Raw genomic sequence first — 24,090 nt, 5'->3', positions numbered from 1 at the left:
CAGGAAGCCCGGTATATTAAAAATAGTATACCGTGGAACCGCCATCAAGGTTGCTAACTCACTCACTCTGCGGGCAGAAATGATTGCCAGTAGAAAAACTACCTTAAGGCTGTGTCCAGACTCAGGGGTTTTTTCGAAAAAAGTAGCTTTTTTTCGAAAAAACCTCACCTGCGTCCAGACTCAAGCCGTGTTCTTTCGAAATTAAATCGAAAGAACACGGCTTTTCTTTCGATGGCGGTAAACCTCATTTCACGAGGAAGAACGCCTTCTTTCGAAAGTTCCTCTTTCGAAAGAAGGCGTTCTTCAATGTAAATAGGGCTTCTTCGAAAGAGAGCATCCAGACTCACTGGATGCTTTCTTTCAAAAAAGCAAGCCACTTTTTCGAAAGTTCAACGTGCAGTCTAGACGCTCTCTTTCGAAAGAGGCTCTTTCGAAAGTATCTTTCGAAAGAGCCTCTTTCGAAAGAGGCTTGCAGTGTAGACATAGCCTTAGTGTCATCATCAACAATGGACAGGTAGCTAGAGGTTCGAAAGGGGCACGGTTAAGAATGTCTAGCACCATTTCTAAATTCCATGATGGTGGTGGTAGCAGCCTGCATGGAGGATATAGTTTAGAAAGACTCTTTATGAAGCTCTTTGTGATGGAGTGAGCGAAGACTGACCACCCTTCTACTGCTCGGTGAAAGGCAGTAATCGCCGAGAGATGTACCTTTAAAGAGGAGAGGGCTAATCCAGCGTCCTTGAGGGACAATATGCAGTCCAATTCTATGTAATGGCGCTGTGCTTGGGTCTAAATGCTTGTTAGAGGACCAGAAGAGGAATCTATGCCACTTTTGGAGGTAGGAGGTCCAGGTAGATTGATTTCCACTATGCAAAAGAACCTCTTTTACTTGGTCAGAACATTATAATTCTTCCTGGTAGAACCAACAATGAACCATGCTGTTAGGCACAGAAGATGTGGCTTCAGGTGGAGTAAGGTTCCTCTGTTCTGAGTTAGAAGATCGTGCCAAACTAGAAGGTGATAGGGAGACTGAGGAGACATCAGATACAGATAAAGGAACCATATCTGTCGTGCCCAAAATGGTGCTATAAGAATAACTGTGTTTCTGGTGATCTTCTCCAGCAGCTTGGAAATGAGTGGGATAGGAGGAAATGCGTATGAGAGGGGGCCCTTTCAACTGAGAAGAAAGGCATCTCCTAGAGACCCTGGTCCGATGCCGGCTCTCAAGCAGTAATGGCAACACTTCTTGTTTCTGTAGGAAGCAAACAGGTCTATTTTCAGGAGAACCCATCATTGGAAGATGGATTGGAGGACCCGAGAGTGCAGCTCCATTCGTGGTCAGGGGCACAGTGTTTGCTGAGGGTGTTTGCTGTTATATTGTTTATTCCTTGTAAGTATGAAGCTACAAGGTGATGTTGTTTTGTATGCATCAGTTCCATAATCGGACTGCTTCTGTTCATAGGGTATGGAACCGGGCACTTCCCTGGCAGTTTAGACGGGGATCTTTTGAAAATATAACCTTTTTTCGAAAGATCCTTTGCAGTCCTGTTGGAGTACAGGATCTTTCGAAAAAGGGTTTTACTTTCAAAAGATCCCTGCCTAAACTGCTGGTTTTGTATCAAAAAGCCCTGTTTCAAAAAAAAAAAAAAAAAAAAAAAAAAACGCAGCCACCATTATGGAAATGAAATGCGGGAAATTTAAATTCTGGCTTCATTTGCAATTTAAAAGTATCTATTTTACATCCCTTTTTCGAAAAAAAGGGATGTAGTCAAGACACAGCCAGAATCTAGCTGGGCACCAATGAATTCTAGAGTTTGTATAAGTTGTAGCATTGACTTTTGTGCATTGAGTATAAGGCCCAAGAGATCGAATGTTTGTTTGTTGCCACCATTTGATGTGTCTCCACTTATGATGGGCCTTTAACCAAGCAATCATTAAGGTATGGAAAAATAATCCCAGCTTGTCTGTGAAGATGGGCTGTGACAACAGCCAGTGTCTTTGAAAACACTCTGGATGCCGAGGAAAGGCTGAATGGCAGTATCTGGTATTGATAATTTTCACATAAGTATTCACCCTGTGCACACCACAAAATATAGGAACCGTCTGTGCGCAGGGTGAACAGTTATATGAAAATAGGCATCCTGAAGGTCGAGGGCTGGAAACCAGTCTCCTTTCTCTAACACTGGGATTATTGAAGCTAGGGTAACTATTCTGAATTGTTGCTTTTGAAGATACCAATTCAATCTGTGGAAGTCCAAAATAGGCCTCCATCCTCCCGTCTTCTTTTGTTGTGCAAATAATGGCAGTAGAACCCCTTGTCTCTGAAGTCCTCTGGTACTATTTCCACTGCTCCTAGGACGAGCAGTTGCTGTACCTCCTGTTTTAGTAGGTTTTCGGGAGAGGTGTCTCTGAAGAGGGACAGGGAGGTGAGAGGAAGTGTAGTAAATGGGATGGTGTAGCCTGATGTTATTATTTCGAGGACCCAACAGTCCGATGTGATGGCAGCCCAGTGATGATAGAAAGGCCTCAGATGGTGGTGGAAGGCCAGGGTAGAATGTGATGTTTCGGGCGAGATGGGGAGATTTTCCAGACCTTTCACCAACAGGTCAAACCTGCTGTTGGCCTGGTTGCTGGTATTACGAGTGGTCTGTGGATGTCTCTGCTGAGGGTGCTGCTTGCTCCTCGAATGATGAAAAGTGTGTTGTTGGTACCTGGAGTAGGAGAATTCCCACTGCTTTTGATATGGGGTACATCATTTCCAATGGTATAGAGCAATATACATCCTGAGTGTTCGCAGTGTTGTTTTGGGGTCTTTGCTGGAATGCAGCACTTCATCTGTCTTTTCAGCAAATAATTTTTGCTTGTTGAAAGGAAGATCTTCAACTTTGACTGTAACTCACGAGGGACTCCCGCAAATTGTAGCCAGGAGGCTCTCCTCATAACTACTGATGTCGCAGTAGCTCTGGCTGTTGTGTCTGCTATGTCAAGCACTATTTGGAGGGCTGTTCTGGAGGAAGTATAGCCCCCCTGAACTACGGATTTTAATATGGGTCTTTTGGAGTCCGATAGGTGCTCTAAGAGGGAAGTCAGCTTTGTGTAGTTATCAAAGTTGTGATTGGAAAGCAACACTGCAAAGTTGGCTATATGCATGAGTAGGGTGGTGGAAGAATAAAGTTTTATCCCAAACAGGTCCATACACTTATTGTCTTTATCTGTCATGTTTTTGTATTGCGGAAGTTTGGATCTGTGTTGGGCAGCGTTGACAACTAATGAATTTGGTTGAAGGTGGGAAAATAAGAAATCAGCTCCCATTGGAAGGACAAAATATCTTGTTAGCTCATTTGTTAGTTGGTGGCGCTGATGCTGGAGTCTGACATATTTCATCAGCAGCCTCCATGACGGCCTCATCTATGGGAATTGCAACTTTTTACCGTTGTGATGGCTGGAGATTTTTGAGAAGCTTATGTTGCTTCTCTAGTTCCTCTATTAGCGTAATGCCCAGAGATGCAGCCACCCTTTTGAAAAGCTCCTCAAACTGCCTCAGGTCGTCAGGAGGGAACTGGTCACCAGGTATGACTGCTTGGTCAGGGGTTGATGATGACTGATCAGTTGTTGATATGTCTGGTGGGTGCTCTTCATCCTCAGATAGTTAACCTTCCGGATCTGAATGATGAGCCATAAGGAAGTGTTAGGTGGTGACATTGCTATTCCCTGACAATTTGAGGGTCGCAGGGAAACTGAGGGAGCATGGGACATTGGGTGACTGTGACAGCAAGGATAGCTGTAGTCAGAGTGGTGATAGTGATGGCAAATTGAGTCATGCCAAGAATAATACCGGTAGTATGTTAGACTGCGTCATCTGTGGTAAAACCACACTGGAGAAATGTGCTGAGATGAAAGACTGCTCCTGTAATGCATCTGATGATGTACCGGTAGGTGTAGAGAACGTGGTGAGTGCAGTGATCCCCTTGAAGGAGGAAGAGAAGAGTGAGGTACATATCTTGTACAAGGGGATGGTGATAAATGGTACCTATGCACATGGTGCCTAATTTGTTCATGTGCGGTTCAACTCCTGACATCTGTTGTTAATTGAGGAGAATATGGAGAAGGTGGCGTGGAAGACGGTGCTGGGAAAATTTTTGTGGTTCTGGAGTCATTGAAGTAGATTTATAGATGCTTTCTTCAGCACCGGGGGGCTGGATAAGACATATGGTGCCAAAGATGCCCATGCCACTGTGTGTGCCAAGTTCGTCAGTGCTGAGCTCATTGGTGCATGAGTGGTTAGTGTTGAGGTCATTGGCATGTGTGTGGATGGTGCCGAGGATGTCAGTATGTGTGTGGACGGTTCTGACGCAGAAGGTGCTGATGTTGCCGGTGACATTGTAGCTTGTGCTGTTGCCGGTGGTGCCGACTGGTGGACTGTTAAGACGGTTGATGGCACCGTTGTAGGTTTTTGTCACGATTTTAGTTCTGAGAGTAACTTATGTTTGGGTGCCACTGAGCCAGATGTGCCAGACTTATCACTGACACTTAGTTGTGCTGATAGTAAAGACCAAGCTGGCGAAGCTTTTTCAAGCTGGAGCTGACAGTGGTGAAATGGCCTTTCTTTTCTCCACCCTAGGAGACTGTGGAATGGAAACCGCATGAGAATGCTCCGGTGGCTGAAGCGCCTTGTCGAATAAGAACATGTTTAGCCTCATCTCCCTGTCCTTGCATACCATAACCGTCAAGTTGGCACAATGGACACATTTCTGAGAAACATGAGTCTTTCCAAGGCACTTGATACACTTGGCATGACCGTCCTATGCTGGCAGGGCGTCATGGCATGTGATGCACTTCTTAAAACCAGGAGAGCCTGGCATAGCGAGTTATATAACGAACTGAAGATAACAAACTTTCTCTCTTTTTTGAACTATTAAATGAACTATAATAACTACAACTATACAAACTCTAACTATAACTGATGTAACCTTAAAAAACAACAAATGGTCTGGTATTTAGGATCAGTCCCACTCCTGGGTCCTAGACCTGTGTTCAGTCCACAATATCAAGTCTAGGTATTGCAGCACAGGTTTTGCTTATCCCTTTCAATGTTTTGTGGAGGGCTGTCCCTTGGCAAAATGTCTGTCAGGACAGATGCTTCTAGTTAGCTTGTGCTGGGTTACCAGCTCTCCCCAGTTACCAGCTGGACTCTCTGATTACTTGGGGAAGGGAGACCAAACTCTCCCTGTTGGAGCTCCTCACCTTCCCCCTCCCTTGGCAATGCTGCCGTTCTCTTTGTCAGCATCTTTCACACTAACCTAATCAGTTGTAACTCCTCTCCACTGCCCTCCAAGCTCCTCTTCCACTCTCCTCCTCGCCCTCCACCACAGGGAAGGCTTTTAAAGAGGTTCCATGGCTGGCTGAAGTCAGCTCAGCTAGTCCTTATTTCCTTTAGAGCCACCCTGACTCAGCTGCCCCTAATTAACCAGGGCAGTTGCTATTTCAGAGCTGCCTTTCTCCCTCTTCTGATCAAGCCATCAACCTGCCCTGTCACACTAACTATAAACACTAAACAACTACCTGTTCTATTCCTGATAGGGTTTGCATGAGGAATAATTGCTTCGTCTGGAGATGAAGAGGATCGGTCTGTGGGGGAAGTATTGGGCTGATGCTCCTCAGGTTCTGATAACTGACCATCTTCAGGTTCAGAATGATGAGGTGGAGGGAAAGAACTCCGAGGTGGTGGAGTATGTTTTCTGTGAGCAAGTGCAGAAGAAGTGGCAGATGTCTGGGAGAGGACGTATAGCAGCCAGGTGACCACCTTGGAAGGCTGGTGGTAGTGTTCGCCAGTCATCCAGGGAGGTGAACGGTTGTGGTAGTGTTTATGTATATAGTGATCATAGAATGACTATCTAGGGGATGAGTGCCTTGAGAAGAAGACACTCCTATGATCCTCTTATAGGCTGCATGCACCGACAGTGTTGGAGAGCAAGACAATGTTACTGAGCCCCTCAAAGAGTGGGGAGGAGACAGATCCATGTGTCTAGAATGAACATCACATGGGAATACCTGCCCCGGTGCTAGAGATAGAAGGGACACCGATCTATGGTGTCTCTTATATGAGGGGAAATTGTTCCTGGTTCCAGAACACTGTGGGACTGGTGACCCAGGTGTCGGTGGCGAAGGTGATGGTGCCGGAGAGAAAGTCAGGGACTACGGGCTAGGGTTCCGGGGCTTATTGGATTTCGTAAGGGCTTTCACCGGTGCCAGTGGTCTGCTGCATGCATCTGGCACTGGAGTAGGAAGCTGAGATGTCGGTTCCAGCTGTCTATCCCAAATTGGTACGGTTGTTAATGCTGGTGCTGATACTGGTGCAGGCGCCAGTGCTGCAGCTGATGTCAGTGCTGGCTGATGAGAGCGCACCTCCACTGTCAGCATCGATGGTGCCTTGTATCGTGCTCTTGGATCCAGAGCAGTCTTACGGCATGTCTAGACTGCCCGTGGCTTTTGAAAGAAGATATGCAAATTTGATGCAAATTTGCATATCTTCTTCTGATCCCGTTTTTGGAAGAGTTTCTTCGGAAAAAAAACCAATCTAGACATGATTCTTTTGAAAAAAAAAACACCCTTTTTTGAAATAATTCTTCTTCCTAAAAAACATGAGGTGTACATGGTTCTTTAAAAAAAAGGGTGGTTTTTTTTCATGGATTGAGAACTGGTTAACAGACAGGAATCAAAGGGTTTCATGGATTGAGAACTGGTTAACAGACAGGAAACAAAGGGTAGGAATAAATGGGAAATTTTCAGAATGGAGAGGGGTAACTAGTGGTGTCCCCCAAGCAGGGCTGGATGGGGGCATGGGCGAGCCGGGCAGCTGCCCAGGGCGCCAACTGATGGGGGACACCTGATGACAGCTATAAGGGGCACGCGGCGTCCCTTACAGCTGCCATGCGCCCAGCTCCCGCAGCACTAGTCCGCCCACATTCCCGCGGTGCCGGCCAGCAACGCCCTTTCCCCCACGGCCGCGAGGCCCTACACGGCCCAGCGCATGCACCAGCAGCGACAGCCAGGCCGGACTGGGCTGTGCTTGCACCGTGCGCCTGAGGGGCGAGCCCCGGGATGCGCGCCAGTGGCCGTAGCCAGGCCGTGCATGCACCGTGCACCCTGGGGGCAGGCCTGCACACCCTAGGGGGGTGGGCCTGCTCCCCGCGGATAGGCCCATGCATGTGCTGTGCGCCCGGAGGTGGTGCTGCGCACCCGTGCCTGGGGTGCCAGAATACCTCAGGCTGGCCCTGCCCCCAAGGGTCAGTCCTGGGACCAATTCTATTCAACTTATTCATAAATGATCTAGAGAAAGGGGTAAGCAGTGAGATAGTAAAGTTTGTGGATGATACTAAACTGTTTAAGATAGTCAAGACAGAAGCAGACTGTGAAGAACTTCAGAAAGATCTCACCAAACTGAGTGATTGGGAAACAAAATGGCAAATAAATTTAATGTGGATAAGTTTAAAGTAATGCACATCGGGAAAAATAACCCCAACTATACGTACAGTATGATGGGGGCTAATTTGGCTACAACAAATCAGGAAAGAGATCTTGGCGTTATCGTGGATAGTCCTCTGAAAACTTCCACACAGTATGCAGTGGCGGTCAAAAAGGCAAATAGGATGTTTGGAATTTTTAAGAAAGGGATAGAAAATACGATACAGAATATTTTACTGCCCCTGTATAAAACTATGGTACGCCCACATCTTGAATACTGTGTACAGATGTGGTCTCCACACCTCAAAAAAGATATTTTGGCCTTAGAAAGGGTTCAGAAAAGGGCAACTAAAATGATTAGGGGTTTGGAATGGGTCCCATATGAAGAGAGGTTAAAGTGACTGGGACTTTTCACTTTAGAAAAGAGGAGACTAAGGGGGGATATGATAGAGGTATATAAAATCATGAGTGGTGTGGAGAGGGTGAATAAAGAAAAGTTATTTATTAGTTCCCATAATAGAAGAACTAGAGGACACCAAATGAAGTTAATGGGTTGCAAGTTTAAAACAAATAAAAGGAAGTTCTTCTTCACACAGCGCATAGTCAACCTGTGGAACTCCTTACCAGAGGAGGCTGTGAAGGTTAGGACTATAACAGAGTTTAAAGAGAAGCTAGATAATTTCATGGAGGTTAGGTCCATAAAAGGCTATTAGCCTGAGGGTAGAAGTGGTGTCTCTGGCCTCTGTTTGTCAGAGGCTGGAGAAGGATGGTAGGAGACAAAACACTTGATCATTGTCTTCGGTTTACCTCTTCTAGGGCACCTGGTGCTGGCCACTGTCAGCAGACAGGCTACTGGGCTAGATGGACCTTTGGTCTGACCCCGTATGGCCATTCTTATGTTTTCAAAAGAACCATGTCTAGACTACTTTTTTTTTTGAAAAAACTCTTCCGAAAACAGGATCAGAAGAATATATGCCAATTTGTGACAAATTTGCATATCTTCTTTCGAAAGCCGTGAGGAGTCTAGACGTGCCCTTAGATCAAGAAGGCGCAGTGCCAGATGTTACCAGCTCGTTCTCTGTGCCGACTCTACTTGTCAAAACCGGCAGAAGTGAATGCACTGGTGAGGCACATTTCTTAGCCGAAGACCCTGAACTTGGGGAAGAGGTTTTCCGCTTTTGAGCCCTGATAGACTTTGAGTGAGTGGTGGACAGTGTAGAAACTGATGTCTGAAGCTTTGTCAAATAAGAGCAGGCGGAGCTACATCTCTTTATTTTAGTGTGCCCTTGCAGTCAGCTTACAGCAATGCGGGCATTTCTGAGGTACACGTGCCTTTCGGAAGCACCTAATACAAGAAGAGTGCCTATCAGAAGCAGGCTTGGGCTTGTGACAAGTGTTGCATATTTTTGAAGCCAGTGAAACTGTCATCATGAGGGGATGCTCTTCTCAGTCTGCCCCCACTTTTTTTCTCTCTTTTTTGTCAACCTGCAGTCGTAAAACGGCCCGTAGCCACATTGTTTGCTTTTTTTTTTAACTGAACAACAAACTTCTTAACACTAAACTGGCTATAAACAACTAAACTACTTAACTAATTTTTTTGATTAGACCAGTTGAGGAGAATAGCCAGAATAGGTTTATCCATTCTGGTCTCACACCTTGGATTGCAGTGGAGGCATAGCATGAGGGGACAGAGGTATTAAAAGGTTCCACCATTTACACTAGACCAGATGGCATATCCCATAAGTGGGAATATACAAAGGACACTTGAATAACAATTGCTGCTCTTGTTAACAAGTGAAATTCTGGACAGTTTTGTTATAGATGAAGATGCTATACAAATGATCAAATTCTGTCTTAATTTATAATGATAAAAATGAAGCCAATAAATTTGAGCTAATGTAAGTGAGGAAAGACTCTAAACCTTCATGTTTGATAATCAGGCCTGGAAAAATACGTATATATCACCAAGAATCGTAAAAATTTTCCTAGTAATTGTTGTAACAAAAAATTAAAACTCACTTCACAAAAATTATACTTTGGTTAAAAATTTCCTTCAATGAAAAGTGGTTTTCTATAGTAAAACAGCTTTTGTAAAATTCACCATATGCCAAGTTAAAACTTGTACAACAGGAAGCAGGAAAAAATAATGTTACTCATTTTTGCGATATAGTAATAATTTTATTTTATACATTCTGACACCTAGCTTTTCTATTGCACCCAGTTCTTGCACTGCAGCATATAGATCTCTCTTTATATCAAATTAGTGTTTTAACGTTATGACATATATTTTTTGAACCTGATTCTTTTTCTCAGTTATGCTGATTTTACACTAGTATAACCCTATTGGAATCAAAGAAGTTATTCCTGACTTACACTCACATAGCAAGTGAAAAAATCAGGACCAAACCTATATTACCATTCAAATCTCTGATGAATTTGGCTCTGCAATTTCCATGTTGTTTATACTCAAACACATGTGTTCCCAAACTGGGGGGCATGCCCCATGTCCCTCTGGGGGCGTGTGAAGAAATTCCAGGGGGGCACTAGACAACCCAGTTCCCTCCCTCCCCTCTGATCAATCCCACCCCAAGTTTGCTGCTATTGGGAGGGGGGCATGAGGGTTTCTCAAAAATCAAAAAGGGGGCATGATTCCAAAAAGTTTGGGAACCACTGCTCAAACAGATCTGAATCTGGTATCAAATGCACAATAAGTGAAAAAAAGTATTAATTATAGTTAAAAAAAGTTAAATTCTATTATTAGACTACCTCACTATTAAAAATGTCCTCATCGCTGAAGTAGCATTTTGCAACATGAAGGAGAGCTTCTTCAGGCCAACTGTCATACCAATCCACTGTAGAGCAATTAACAATGGCAGGATATGTCCGACAAAGTTGACGGAAGTTAATTCCTGCAGGACTTGTTGCCAAAACAATATGAAGCTTGCTATGCACTCTCTGAAATAAAGGTTTAATTTTGGGATGGGGAATTAGTTACATGTCTCTTTTCCCAAACTAGTTTGCTGGCTGGAATTATTTTATTAAAAATTATCTTCAGATTACCAGATTTTCACTAATATAATGCTCTCTTAAGTGACAATACACTCTACTAATATATGATCAACAATGTAAACTTTTACCTATTCATTTTTAAGTCATGCATTTAAGACTATCACAGTACAAATATTAAAATCACAGTACAAATATTAAAATAACAATGTACCTAAAGAAAAGTGAATTTCCTAGCTCATAACTTCCTTGATCTTGCACTCCCTACACATGTAGTTCGTAGAGTAAACAGGAGTTACACATTCATATTGACAGTAGAATCAGACCTCAATTGTGGTGGAAGTTTGTTCACCTACTGCTATATCCAATACCCCATGTTCATTAGTTTAATATGGCTATATTTTGAATAAAGTATGCCTTGTGATGTATCATTTGAAAGCTCTAATCTGTTGAATATCATTGTCCTCTTAAGATGTGTGTAACAATACAGTGTGTAAAACTATGATTTTTTAATTGTATGATTGTTACTGGAATGAGAGGTGTTGATACATGAAGATATTGGGAAGACAACGCCTGGCCTTTAGAACATTCTATGAGAGATATCAACAGGCAGTTGGTTTTACGCCAGTCCTGTGTCCTATCGATGTAAAAAGCAAACGCTCGACGCACGTTGAGGGTAAGTTGGGATGCCTCCTGGAGTGAAGCATGTGGTTTGGGGTAGAAGGTGGGAAGTATAATTGGCTTGTTAATATGAAACTCAAAGGAGATTTTAGATATAAATGCCGGATGAGGGCGTAGTGACACCGAGTCTGCAGTGAAGCTTGTATACCAGTGGTCACCAACCTTTTTCAGCCCAAGATCACTTTTTGAATTTACAGGCAACCCAAGATCTACTCTAAGATAATGTTGTAGATAAACAGTCTATTTTTAAATTATGCTATATATAAAATGAAAATCACGTGTTTATAGTTATAAATTAAGTGGTCTGTTTTTAATTTATGCTATTTAAATCTAAAATGAAGTATTTATAATTATACATTTTGTCCTCTGCTATGTAAATCTAAAATCAAGTATTTATAATGATATATTTTGTCGTCTATTCACCAAGTCTCAGTGTGACACCTGTGATTGAACATTATTTGCCAGTGCCTTGAAGTCTGGGTTGTAGTTTGAGATTGCTAGTCATATACAGTCATTCAGATGGGCATCTGTGAGGTGGGTGCGATACTTGGACTTGATTATCTTCATTTGGGAGAATGCTGTCTTACAGAGGTGTGTGGAGCCAAAGTAAGCCTTCACTTTGAAAGCACAAGATGATAGAAGTAGGCACTTTTCTCAGTTTACAAGTCTCCAAAAATCACTGTCCCTTGCTCTGACTTTCAGCTCAATATCATTTTGCATAGTAATTATCTCTGTATCAAGTCCACTACTTCGTAAACGAAACACCTGATGAAATTTGGTAGCTAAGCTGCCAATGTCTTCTACTTGAAGGAATGGATTTGAGACAAATATTACAATTGGTTCCATCACATCTAATTCCTGAAATCACCTGTTGAATCCCTCTGCTTATTTCTTCAAGTGTGCACAGAAGTTTTCTGGGTGGAACCATTTTTCTTTCTCATTGATTTCTTCTAGTATTCTTTCCGTACTTGGGAAGTGATGCAGTGTTTTATTCTTTAATTGGGAGGACTACAGACCTGTGGTGCTGCTCGGCAAATTAAGAGTGCTGATGTAAAATTTGTTGTGCACAGATAAACATTTCAAAGGGAGCTGACTAATGGAGCCCCTGTGATCAACTAGTAGATTGCGATGGTTATATATAGTGGTGTTGACATAAGAGCAACAAATTCACTGAATCTGAGGGCTGATGTTACCGCTAGTAAGAATATCAGCTTGAGTGTCAACATGTTGAGTGGAATGGTGGCCAAATGTTCAAAGGGGAGACGTGTCAGGGTATCTAGTACCAAGTCCAGGTTCCAGAGTGGGGGTGGAGGTGGGGGTTTGAGAGACCTTTTAGGAACCTTTTTGTGGTTGGATGGGCAAACACTGAGGTGCTGTCTATAGAATGGTGGAAGGCTGTAATCGTCGCTAGATGCACTTTTAGTGACGCAATCGACAGGCCCATTTGCTTCAGATAGAGAATGTAATTGAAAATTTGGTGTAGCAATGAACTAAAGGGGTTAATATGGTTCTTGGAGCACTAGGTAGCAAATCTGCACCATTTTGCCATGTAAGTTGCTCAGGTAGCTTTCCTTCTACTGTGAATCAGTATCTCTTTGACCTGGTCCGAGCATAAGTCCTTGGAGTTGTTAAACCAGCTAGGAGCCAGGCAGTCAGGTGTAGCAGCTCAGGTGTCCTGGTTGATGGACCTCGGAGTCCTGGTTGATTATAGAATGACTATGAGCCGCCATTGTGACATGGCCGTGAAAAAGGCTAATACGGTCTTGGGATGTATTAGGCGAGGTATTTCCAGTAGGGATAAGGAGGTGTTAGTGCCATTATACAAGGCAATGGTGAGACCCCATTTGGAATACTGTGTGCAGTTCTGGTCTCCCATGTTTAAGAAGGATGAATTCAAACTGCAACAGGTACAAAGAAGGGCCACTAGGATGATCCGAGGAATGGAAAACCTGTCTTATGAAAGGAGACTCAAGGAGCGTGGCTTGTTTACCTTAACCAAAAGAAGGCCGAGGGGGGACATAATTGCACTCTTTAAATATATTAGAGGGATAAATACCAGGGAGGGAGAGGAATTATTTAACCTTAATACCAATGTGGACACAAGAACAAATGGCTATAAGTTGGCTAGTAGGAAGTTTAGACTTGAGATTAGACGAAGGTTTCTAACCATTAGAGGAGTGAGGTTCTGGAACGGCCTTCCAAGGGAAGTAGTGGGGGCAAAAGATCTATCTAGTTTCAAGATTAAACTAGATGGGTTTATGAAGGGGATGGTTTGATGAGATAACATGATCTTGGTAACTAATTGACCATTCATTATCAGTGGGAAATAGGTCAATGGAGGGATGATAGGAGTTACTAGAGAGAACTTTCTGGGTGTCTGGCTGATGAGTCTTGCCCACATGCTCAGGGTTTAGCTGATTGCCATATTTGGGGTCGGGAAGGAATTTTCCTCCAGGGTATATTGGCAGAGGCCCTGGAGGTTTTTCGCCTTCCTCTGTAGCATGGGGTACAGATCACAGCTGGATGATTCTCTGCATCTTGGGGTCTTCAAAGTATTTGAAGGCTTCAATATCTGAGATATAGGTGAGAGGATTATTCTAGGAGGGATGGGTGAGATTCTGTGGCCTGCATTGTGCAGGGGGTCAGACTAGATGATCATAATGGTCCCTTCTGACCTTAAAGTCTATGAGTCTATGAGGTGGAAGAGAAAGCCCTTGTCTTGAGTGAGTAGACCTGGCAGAAGAGGAAAGATGTATGGAGGTTTCAGAGACATTTGATGGAGGAACGGGTACCATGGCTATGAGAATGACTTGGGCTCCGTTGGCATTTTTCTTCTCCAGGACTCTGGTTATTAGTACAACTGGAAGGAAAGCATAGAGTAGGGAATTCCCCCATTGGAGCAGAAAGGCATCCCCCAAAGACCCCTGTCCAATGCCGGCTCTGGAGCAGTAGCAGTGACATTTTGCATTCTTGCCTGTGGCGAACAGGCACAGGCCTGTCTATTAGGTCTATTAATGGGAATCCCCAATGTTGGAAGACGCACTGGAGAGCATTGATACGTATCTCCCACGCATAGTTGTGTGGGAAATGTCTGCTCAGCAAGTCCATGATCAATTTGTTGGTGTCAGGTAAGTAAGACACTACTAATGTGACCTTATGGAAGATGCACCAGCTCTACAGACGGACAGCCTCTGTGTAGAGTGATTGGGACCGTGTACCGCCTTGGCGATTTATGTAATACATAGTTGCAGTATTGTCGGTGAGTATTCTGATGGTTGTACTGGATATGTAGTCCTGGAAGAGTGTGCAAGCATTGCTGACTGCTCTGAGTTCAAGAAGGTTTATATGAAGGGCCGCTTCTATTGTGGACCATTAGCCCTGAACCATCATGTCATCCTTATGGGCACCCGAGCCAGTAAGGGAGACATCCATAGTTATCTGCCTTGATGGCTGGTGCTGGTGGAATGGTACGCCTGCCAGGATGTTGTGTGGTTTGGTCCACCATATGAGAGATGTACGGACGTGGGCTGGGAAGGTGAGGGGGTACTACTTTGTGGACATTGTGTCTCATCGAGACTTATACTGTCACCATCCAGTATTGGAGGCAGCGAAAATGTAGTCTCGCATGACTGACTATGAAGGTAGTAGCGGCCATATGACCCAATACCTGTAAACAGGTGAGTACCGAAACAGTGGGTGCATGGAGTAGGATGTCCAATAGGTCTTGCGTCATCTGAAACCATTCTACCGGTAAGTAGGCTCGTGCTAAAGGAGAGTATAGATGGGCACCTATGAAGTTCAAATTTTGAGATGGTTCAATTGTCGACTTCTATTGGTTTATGATCAACCCAAGGGAGTCGAAGGTCTGCCTCGCTATTGTGACTATATGACTCGTTTCCTCGTACGATTGTCCCTTTATGAGGCAATCGACTAGGTACAGAAAAATTATAACTCCCTTCCGATGCAGATGGGCTGCCACTACCACCAGGGTTTTCAAGAATATCTTAGGGGAGGATGCGAGTCCAAAGGGTAGTACCTGGTACTGCAAATGCTTGTTGGTGACTGAAATGAAGGAATCATCTGTGTGCTGGATGAATGGCGATATGGAAATAAGCATTCTGAAGGTCAAGGGCCATAAACCAGTCTCAGTTGTCTAAAGAAGGGATTATAGTAGCTAAGGTGACCATCTTGAACCGTTGTTTTCAGAGGTGTCAATTGAGCTTGAGGAGGTCGAGTGTTGGTCTCCAACCTCCTGTTTTCTTCTGGGTGAGGAAATAATAAGAATAAAACCCTCTTCCTGTGAGCTCTGCTGGCACCCTCTCTATGGCCCTGATGGAAAAGAGGCAATGGACCTCTTGTTTTAATAAATCCTCATGAGAAGGGTCCCTGAAGAGGATCAGGGTGGGTGGGATAGGTGGAGGAAGAGAGAGGAAGGGAATGGTGAGGCCCGTTGACACAATTTCCAAGACCCAATGGTCTGAGGTAATATTGGCCCAATGGAGATAGAATGGCCTCAGGCGGTGATGAAAGATACGAGACCCTTGCTGTTCTGGGTCAAAAATGTGCAATGTCTGCATGCCCTCAACCAAGGAGTCAAATTTACTGCTTAGCAGCTGTCTGAGGAGAGGTGCGGGTGGTCTGAGTGCGTCTTCATTGCGAACGTTGTTTCATACATGGCTGATCAAAGGGACGGTGTTGTTGTTGTTGCTGGAAGTATGGTTGATCATATCTTCTCTGTGGGGTATAACGTTTGCGCCTATATGGGGACGTGTATACCCTAGCATGTGCAATGTGGTTCAGGAGTCCTTTCCCGAATGAAGAATCTCATCTGTCTTCTCTGTGAAGAAGCTTTTGCTTTTCGACGGGAGGTCTTCCACTTTGCCCTGGAGTTCTTTTGGGACTCCAGCAGACACCAGCCATGATGTCCTTCTCATGGCAATAGCTGTGGCCATGGACCGGGCCACTGTCTGTGATGTTGAGGGCCATCTGGAGACCGGCTATCACAGAGGAATACCCTCTTGTATGATCACCTTTAAGAGTGGCCTTTTGGACTCTGTGAGATGTTGCATCAAGTTTGTCAGCTTTGTATAATTGTCAAAGTTGTGGTTTGACAAGAGAGCAGCATAGTTTGAGATCCCAAGTAGCAATGTGGCTGAGGAGTATACCTTCCTACCAAATATGTCCAGTTTCTTGCTCTCTCTGTCGGCTGATGTATTTCTATATCGCGGGATCTTGGCCCTCTGTTGTGCTGCATCCATGACCAGGGAATTCGGTTGCAGATGCTTAAATACAAATTCCAGACCCTTGGATGGTACAAAGTATTTCTTGTCAGAATGTTTACTGGTCAGTGGGGTGGAAGCGGGGGTTGCCAGATTTCTTCCACAGACTTCATGATTTCCTCATTGATTGGCAGCGCAGTTCTTGCCCGATGTTGAGGGTGCACATTTTTAAGAAGGTGGTATTGTTTGCCCTGTACTTCTGTCAACTGAACCTCTTGGCTCTCCTGCAACCTGTTTAAACAATTCTTGGAATTGCTTGAGGTCATCCAATGGTGACATATCCTCTGGGATTACTGCATCATCAGGAGATGAAGACAAGAGGTCAGTAGGAAAAGTGTCGGGTTGGCAGTCTTCTGCCTCCGACAGCTGACCTTCCTCAGGCTCTGACTGGTGTGACTGCTGTGTTGGGCTTTGAGGGGGCATGGCTGGAAAGTGTTGCTCCCATGTTGTGGTTGGGAGAGAGTGGTATTTAGGCTATCGATGGCAGCACGTAGATTGCCTGCGCGAGTACGACTGATGATGATAATAATACGATCTAGAGTAGTGATAGTAGTAATGATCCAATTGTGCCGGTGAGGACTGCCTAGAGGACATTGCAATCCTGAATCGCCTGTGATGTATCGACCATGGAGATAGCATCGGAGAATGAGAGTAACTCAATGATGGTGGTGGAGAAGGAGAGAACTGCCTTCCATAATAATTTGTGTCTCTCTGTGGTGTTGAGAGGTATGGAGATGGAGACCTCTGTTGATGAGAATATGGGCATGCCATCTGGTGCTCAAGATACACGCTTGGCACCGGAAAGCATGGCGTGGCGGGTGTTACTGATGGTGCTGGAAAGACCGTAGGTGAGGGAGAACAAGAAAAGCAGCTTGTATCAGTTTTTGCAGCTGCTTTCTTTGGTGCTGCCACCATGTCGGTGTGCTTCAGTGCCAATGGACTTGGTGCTGGTTCTGAAGCCGGCAGTGCCACTTGTGTCAGTGCTGATGTCAGCATGGGGTTACATATAGTTGAGGCCTCAGGTGCCAATACCGATCTGGGTGCCGTTGGTGCCTTCCCCGTCAGTACCACGATTGGTTCCTTTTTCTGTTTGGCACTTGTAGCTGCCTTTGTAGTGCTGGAGACGGTGCCGGATGTTCCTAGCTTGTCGCCCGTGCTCACTCTGCTGACTGGAGTGGCTGGCAGGGAGTATGTTGGGGACTCCCTTATCCTCTTCGTTGGGGCTATCCCTGGAAAAGAGACTCTCCGTTTCTGAGGTGCTGCTGGGTCTGAGGGAGCTGCGGGTGAGGTATTTGTGGGCTGAAGTGCCTTATCAAACAGGATTATCCTAAGGCACGCTTCCCTGTCTCTGTAGGCCCTGGCCGTGAGTTTTGAGGAATGCATGCATTTCTGCGGCACATGAGCCTCACCCAAACAGCGAACACATGACGCATGCCCATCTGAGGCTAGCATTGCTTCATGGCAGATGTTGCATTTTTTGAAGCCTAGTGAGCCAGGCATTTTGGATGTTCTTTTTCTTTCTCCTTTTTTTTTAAACAGCCTAAGCCAATGAATGGAGTCCAACTGTGGGGGTTTTTTGTTTGTTTGTTTTTTAAAAGAATGAACGATTTGAAATAAGTATTAACAAGACTACAGCTAGAACTAACTATTTTCAGGAATCTACAACTAAAGCTAATTATATAACTAAATCTTTCTGACAGGATGGGAGAGAGGCAGAGCTCCATCTGCAACTGAGGATGGTTGAAAGGAACTGGAAGGAGCCGGACCACGTGCAACAGGCACAGGGCACAAACAGCATGAGACGTTAATCACGTATGCGCAGTGTGGCTGACTATAGCTCTTGAAAATCTCTAATCTGTGGCACTGGGATGAGCCCGACACTGAGGGTGTATCTAAACTACAGAGTTTTGTCGACAAAAGTGGACTTTTGTTGACAAAACTATACCTGCATCTACACTACCATAACATAACGTCGACAGAACTCGGCAGTTTTGTTGACAGCAGTAAACCTCATTATACGAGGAATAACGCCTTTTGTCGACAGAGTTCTGTCGACAGAAGGCATTATTGCATCTACATTATCCTTTGCATCTACGGCTTGCTTTGTCGACAGAACTGGATGTAGTCTAGACACTCTCTGTTGACAAAAGCCTGTAGTCTAGATGTACCCCTACAGTGGAGCACCTATGGGGACACTACTCGAAGAAGAAACAAGGGTTAAATATCATGCAAAACATACATTTTAACATTCAAAATTACCACTATTTAAAAATTCTATGTAGTATTATAGACATGTGGCAATTTTTTCAAAACATTGAAGTGATTAAGCTACATTTTCAAAAATGATTTAAGTGCCTCACTAACTTTAGACTTAGGTATTTTTGAAAAGGTCTTATATACAGCTATCTACTCTTACTCACGCAAAATGGCAAAACTATAGTTTAATGAGAACATGGTCTAACCCTTTGACATTTTGATAAAAAACAAGTTTCAAATCCTCTAAAATTTATTATTTTAAATAGTACCTGCAGGAAGAATGAAAGAATATCTTCTCTGCTATTAGAGCAGTTAGCCTTTTCAGCAACAGCTGTAAGCTTCACAACAATATCTTCCAACTCTTCCTTATCGAACAAATCAAACACTTCTCCAGAATTCATAATGCAGCTCAAATGTTCTAAAAAAGAATCCTAGGGCAAAGAAAAGCAATTAGTAATCCTTGTAAAACTTGTTACTTTTTTTTTTTTACAAAACTAATATATTATAACAACAATTTTTATTGCTGAAGATTTGTCATAGATACTGTAATTTTTCTGTTTGTTTGTGATTTTGCACCTATGATTTTAATAAAGGTGAGTTTCCCAAACAGTGGATTGGAAACCAGTAGGTTGCAAGGAAATTCTAAATGAGTCACTTGCTAGGTGTGCTAATGAGGCTTAGGAGGAGTTAGAAAGTGAGTCTAACCTATGTTTTCCCACAGGCTGGGACTATATCCCATCTCCAAGTGATGTGACCTGGTGCAAAGAGTTACTGTACTGCTCACATTTGACTTGGCTGCCAAACCAAGTCTGAGCGGCATTGTCAGGGTCACAGGACTACTCACTCACATATGGCTCAGCCACATTTTTGTCATGACAGAGGAGTGGCCATGACAATCCTGAGTGGTGCTATGATTGTGTGGGTCTGGTCACAATGCCTGGTCTGGTGAATTAGGCCCAGGTCTTTGAGACAAAAACCACACTATAGGGTGAGTACAGCACAGACTCCATCTTCCTCTGACCAAGGTCAGTATTTCCCCTCAATGCTGGGCCAGGTTTAGATTTAAAGCACCCTCTGCCATTTCCATATTTTCTGTTATTGTTTTTCCTTCTTCATTAAGTAATGGTCCTACCCTGTTCTTGGTCTTCATCTTACTTCTAATACATTTGTAGACAGGGCTGACTTATCCATTAGGCACAGTAGGCACAGTGCCTAGAGCCCACGATACTTTTAGAGGCCCACAAAAATGTTTTAATTTCTTTTAAAATCAGAAGAAGCTTAGTGCCTGTAAACTGTATGGCCAATATGGCCTCGGCCATAGGCGCCAACTGAATGATGGCAGATAGGAGGCTCACTTAGCCTCAGTGCAGTTTATTTCTTGCAATAAGCAAGATACATACGTCGACTGCGTTGGATTATATTCGTCTTTATACCAACGCAGTCGTAAACTATAATTTTTAATTTTTTTTTTTGGAGGAAGGGGTCCATGAAGGCAAAAGTGCCTAGGGTCCACACAAGTCATAATGCGACCCTGTTTGTAGAATGTTTTCTTGTTACCTTTTATATCTCTAGCTAGTATGAGCTCCTTTTGTGCCTTCGCCTTTCTAATTTTGCCCCTATATATTTGTGTTATTCATTTAGATTGCTCCTTGTAATTTGACCCAGTTTCCACTTTTGTAGGACTCCTTTTTGATTTTCAGATCAATTTCTTGGTTAAGCCAAGGGGGTCTCTTGCCATACTTTTCTATGAAGTGGAATACTTTGCTCTTATGCCTTTAATAATGTATCTTTCAAAAACTGCCAACTTCTTCAATTGTTTTTCCTCTTAGCCTTGCTTCCCATGGGAACTTTCCTACCGATTCCCTGAATTTGCTAATGTCTGCCTCCTTGAAATCCATTGTCTATATTTTGCTGTTCTCTCTTCTACCAGTCCTTAGAATAATGAATTCTATAATTTCATGATCTTTTTCACCCAAGCTGCCTTCCATTTTCAAATTCTCAACTAGTTCCTCCCTATTTGTTAAAATCAATTCTAGAACAGCCCCCCTCTTAGAAACTTTCTCCATGTTCTGAAATAAAAAAAATGTCTCCAAAACAGTCTGAGACCTTGGTGGATAATATATGCCCTGTGTGAAAAAGCTCCTATGAAAATTTGATGGGTCCTGCACTTCCTGGCGGATTTTCTTGCCTCCGAGATTCACAGCAGCACGCAGTTTTAGGCACTACGCCCAGGGCTTTAATTTGCTGTTTGATTAAAAGAAATCCACATTGGCTAGTGTATGGTAAAACAGAGAATAAACTCCACAGTCCTTTTCCCTGAGTGGAAATGGGGAGGTGGGTGTTGGGGGGAACCTGGGCCCATCCTCTACTCCAGGTTCCAACCTAGAGCCCTGTGATAGTAGCTGCTCATGAAAGTCCCTGACACCTGCTAGAATATAACTCCAAGATACCTGGGCTACTTCCCTACACCTTCCTCAGTACTTTCCTTCTCTCTGATTCGTCCTCCTAGTTGTGATCTCCTTTCCTCCTACTTCCAGTGGTGGTTTCCTCCTTCTTCCCAGCTGCACTCACGCAACAACTGCAGACCAGCTTTTTTATAGCCAGTCTGAACTGGTTATCTTAATTACCTCCAGGTGTCCTAATTGGGTTAGGCTAGTCTGACTCTGCAGGCCTAGTCAATTAGCCCAATGTGTTCCACTACCCCTGATTGCCCCTACTGGTTCTAAACCAGCCCTTCCATAGTACTCTGGGAGCAGGGATCACCCTCCACTACTTTTTTATCACTTTCTGTTCTGATGCTGTCACAGCTGTTTCTTTCCCCAAAATTGGCTAGATAGTTGGACTCCCCCATCATCTAAGTTCCCTGTAAGCTATGTGACCATGCAGCTGTTTTTCGAGCTCTGCTCAGAAGTTCAAAGCTCCCACACAGGCAGGATCCCAGTTGACCAGTGGGGGACAGGGCATCATTTTACTAAGCAAGCAGCTAAATGGAGCTGCTCTGGGTTTGAACTGAGCATCTCCCAGAACAGGTAAAGAAGGAAGATAAGGAGAGAATAAGTGGCTTGGGGGAGAAGAAGGAGGGACGGAGTAATTGGCTGAGGGGGAGCCAGAGGGGAGGGGAGTTTGGAGAGTCCTGTCTGTGCAAGGAGTGAGAGGCAGCAACTCAACACTCTCAAGCTACCTGGGAAGGGGGAGATAAGGGGATGACTCCATGGGGTAGGTGAAGGAAAGTGGGGATGGGTGAGTGCTGGGGGGGGGGAAGTTTGTGCTGTGAGGTGGGGGAGATGCGGATAATTTATTTGTGCTTTAGCTGGGAGTTAGGACAGGACAGACTGTTGGTGCCTGCTAGTTTGAGAAGCAGGATGTTATCCCAGCCCCCACTGGGAAGCAAATTGCACAGAGGTAGGAGGGGGAAAGGGTATGTGCCAGGACATTTGCATGATTACATTTCAAACAAAGTTTACATAGGTGTTAATGGCTTAAGGTAACAAAGAAAAAAACAGCTTTTTTGGAGTATTGCAAATATCTACAAAGCTGATCTTAATGATTTTTTAAAATCCTGTGTTACTAATTAATATGGGGGTCAGCAACCTTTTCAAATCAAAGAGCCAAACTACATCAAAATTCAGAACAAGTAATCAGCAAAGAGCCATATAAGAATGCCCATTTGCATGAAAATATACAACTTAATATTATTGATAACTGACATGATGAATAATAATAGCATAAATGAAGCATTGTACACACAGACTTTATTTAATGGGACTTCTGCTACTGCTGGGGGTGCAGGAGTCAGGGCTCGGGTGTTTGAGGGGCTCAGGACAGGGGGCTGGAGTGTGTGGGAGGTGCAAGAGGCAGGGCATAGTGCTGGGGGTGGGAAGTAGAGTATGGGGGGGGGGCGGATTACTTTACCTGGCTGGGGCTGGGCTGCTGCACCTGGGCAACAGTGGCTGGATATGGGGCCAGGCCAGGATCACCACTGCTGGTTTGTGGCCTCCCCTCCTGCACATGCTGCAGCAAGAGGGGGCTGCCACCACCAGCCCTTCCTGCAGCCAAATGGGGGACATACTACCGGGCCTGTCCCAGGATCAGGGCTGGGAACAGGATGCTGTGGCCAGATGGGGGCTGGGCACTTTTACTTTCTCATGTAAGTTTATCAAAATTCATTTTAAATAAAGTAAAATATTATGTCCAACACAAAAGGTTTCAACATAGTCTTTATGGTAGGGGTGGGAACCACACAAGTGAGAAGCAACCCCCTCCTCCCCCCAAAGAAACCAAACCAAACCAAACCACACCACTCCTCCAAATTCCGCCCCCCCACCCCAACACTTCACTCCCATGGCAGGGAGAACTAAGGTTCAAGGCCTCAGGCCAGATTTAACTCTTCTGGGGTTCCAGGGTTGGTGGATTTCGTGGGCCTCCCTAGGGCTCTGGGGTGGGGCCAAAAATGAGGGGGTCCAATGTGTGGGATAGAGCTGCCAGTGAGTGGGATAGGGATGGGGGTGCAGGATCTGGGCAGGAGGTAGGGTACAGGAGCAGGCATTTCAAGTTCTTCCTGTTTATTCTCCATATTTCTCATTAGTATACAGGCAACTAAAATACTGATTTGATTTTATCTGGTCTCTCCGTTATCTCTGCTAAAACAGCCCATACTCCCCATAATTTCTAACTCATCTCTTAGGTCTCCATGTTTATGCCTTAGCTGTGGGCTTTGGACTCATATAAAAATACAAAAAATGTACATAATGATGCATGCAGGTACATCATGAAACTTACGGCCACAAGTACTTTTTGAAGTATAAGGTCAAATACCTAGTTCTTTCAACTATGGGTGAACTGTGAATATATTTTGCCAACTAATCAATTTATTGAAGTGTGAGATAGCTCTTATGAAATATTTCATTTTATAATTATTTAAATTGATGCTTATTTTTTCACATTTTTGTGAAACAGGAATACAGTTTAGGAAATAGGTTTGCCACTATATGCATATAATCAAACTCCAATACTGCATCAATGTGAGTTTTGCTATTGACTTAAAAAAGAAGCAAGATCAAACTTTTAAAGAGCCTAATTTTCACCCTATGGTCTCCATTTATACAGAATGTGTTTGTATCTGCACAATGGTACAACTGTAAAAAACCATGAATGCACATACTCTTAACTTCAGCAAAAACATCATGTAAAAAAGCATGTACCTGAACTATATCTGAATCAGTGATGAGTAAAACAGTGTTCTGGCCCTCCAGCCCTGTTTGTATATAGACTTTTTTCAGGTCCTCCCTGAAATCTGAGTAGCTGTAACTTTGGGTAACAGACAATCTAAAGAGACTACAGTTTGATAAATAACAGGCTAGGGTCGCACAGGTTATTTTCCCATTTCCATCCAGGCCAACCTGCA

General features: G+C 44.1%; 1 protein-coding gene across 1 annotated transcript in view; it reads right to left on the bottom strand.

Annotated features, from left to right (window-relative positions):
- The window catches only part of DNAH14 (dynein axonemal heavy chain 14), a 605,515-nt gene that overhangs the window by 131,400 nt on the left and 450,025 nt on the right, over positions 1 to 24,090 (bottom strand). Inside the window, exons 56-58 of the mRNA XM_075925276.2 lie at positions 23,888 to 24,085; positions 18,956 to 19,117; positions 10,231 to 10,419 (exon numbers count right to left, since the gene is read on the bottom strand). Of these exons, the coding sequence (XP_075781391.2) occupies positions 10,231 to 10,419; positions 18,956 to 19,117; positions 23,888 to 24,085 (549 nt within the window). The remainder of the gene's footprint in view (positions 1 to 10,230; positions 10,420 to 18,955; positions 19,118 to 23,887; positions 24,086 to 24,090) is intronic.

The sequence above is a fragment of the Pelodiscus sinensis genome, chromosome 3, assembly GCF_052426305.1.
Source record: "Pelodiscus sinensis isolate ZL-2025 chromosome 3, ASM5242630v1, whole genome shotgun sequence".
Classification (NCBI taxonomy): Eukaryota; Metazoa; Chordata; order Testudines; family Trionychidae; genus Pelodiscus; species Pelodiscus sinensis.
This window is presented reverse-complemented; position numbering and strand designations above follow the sequence as displayed.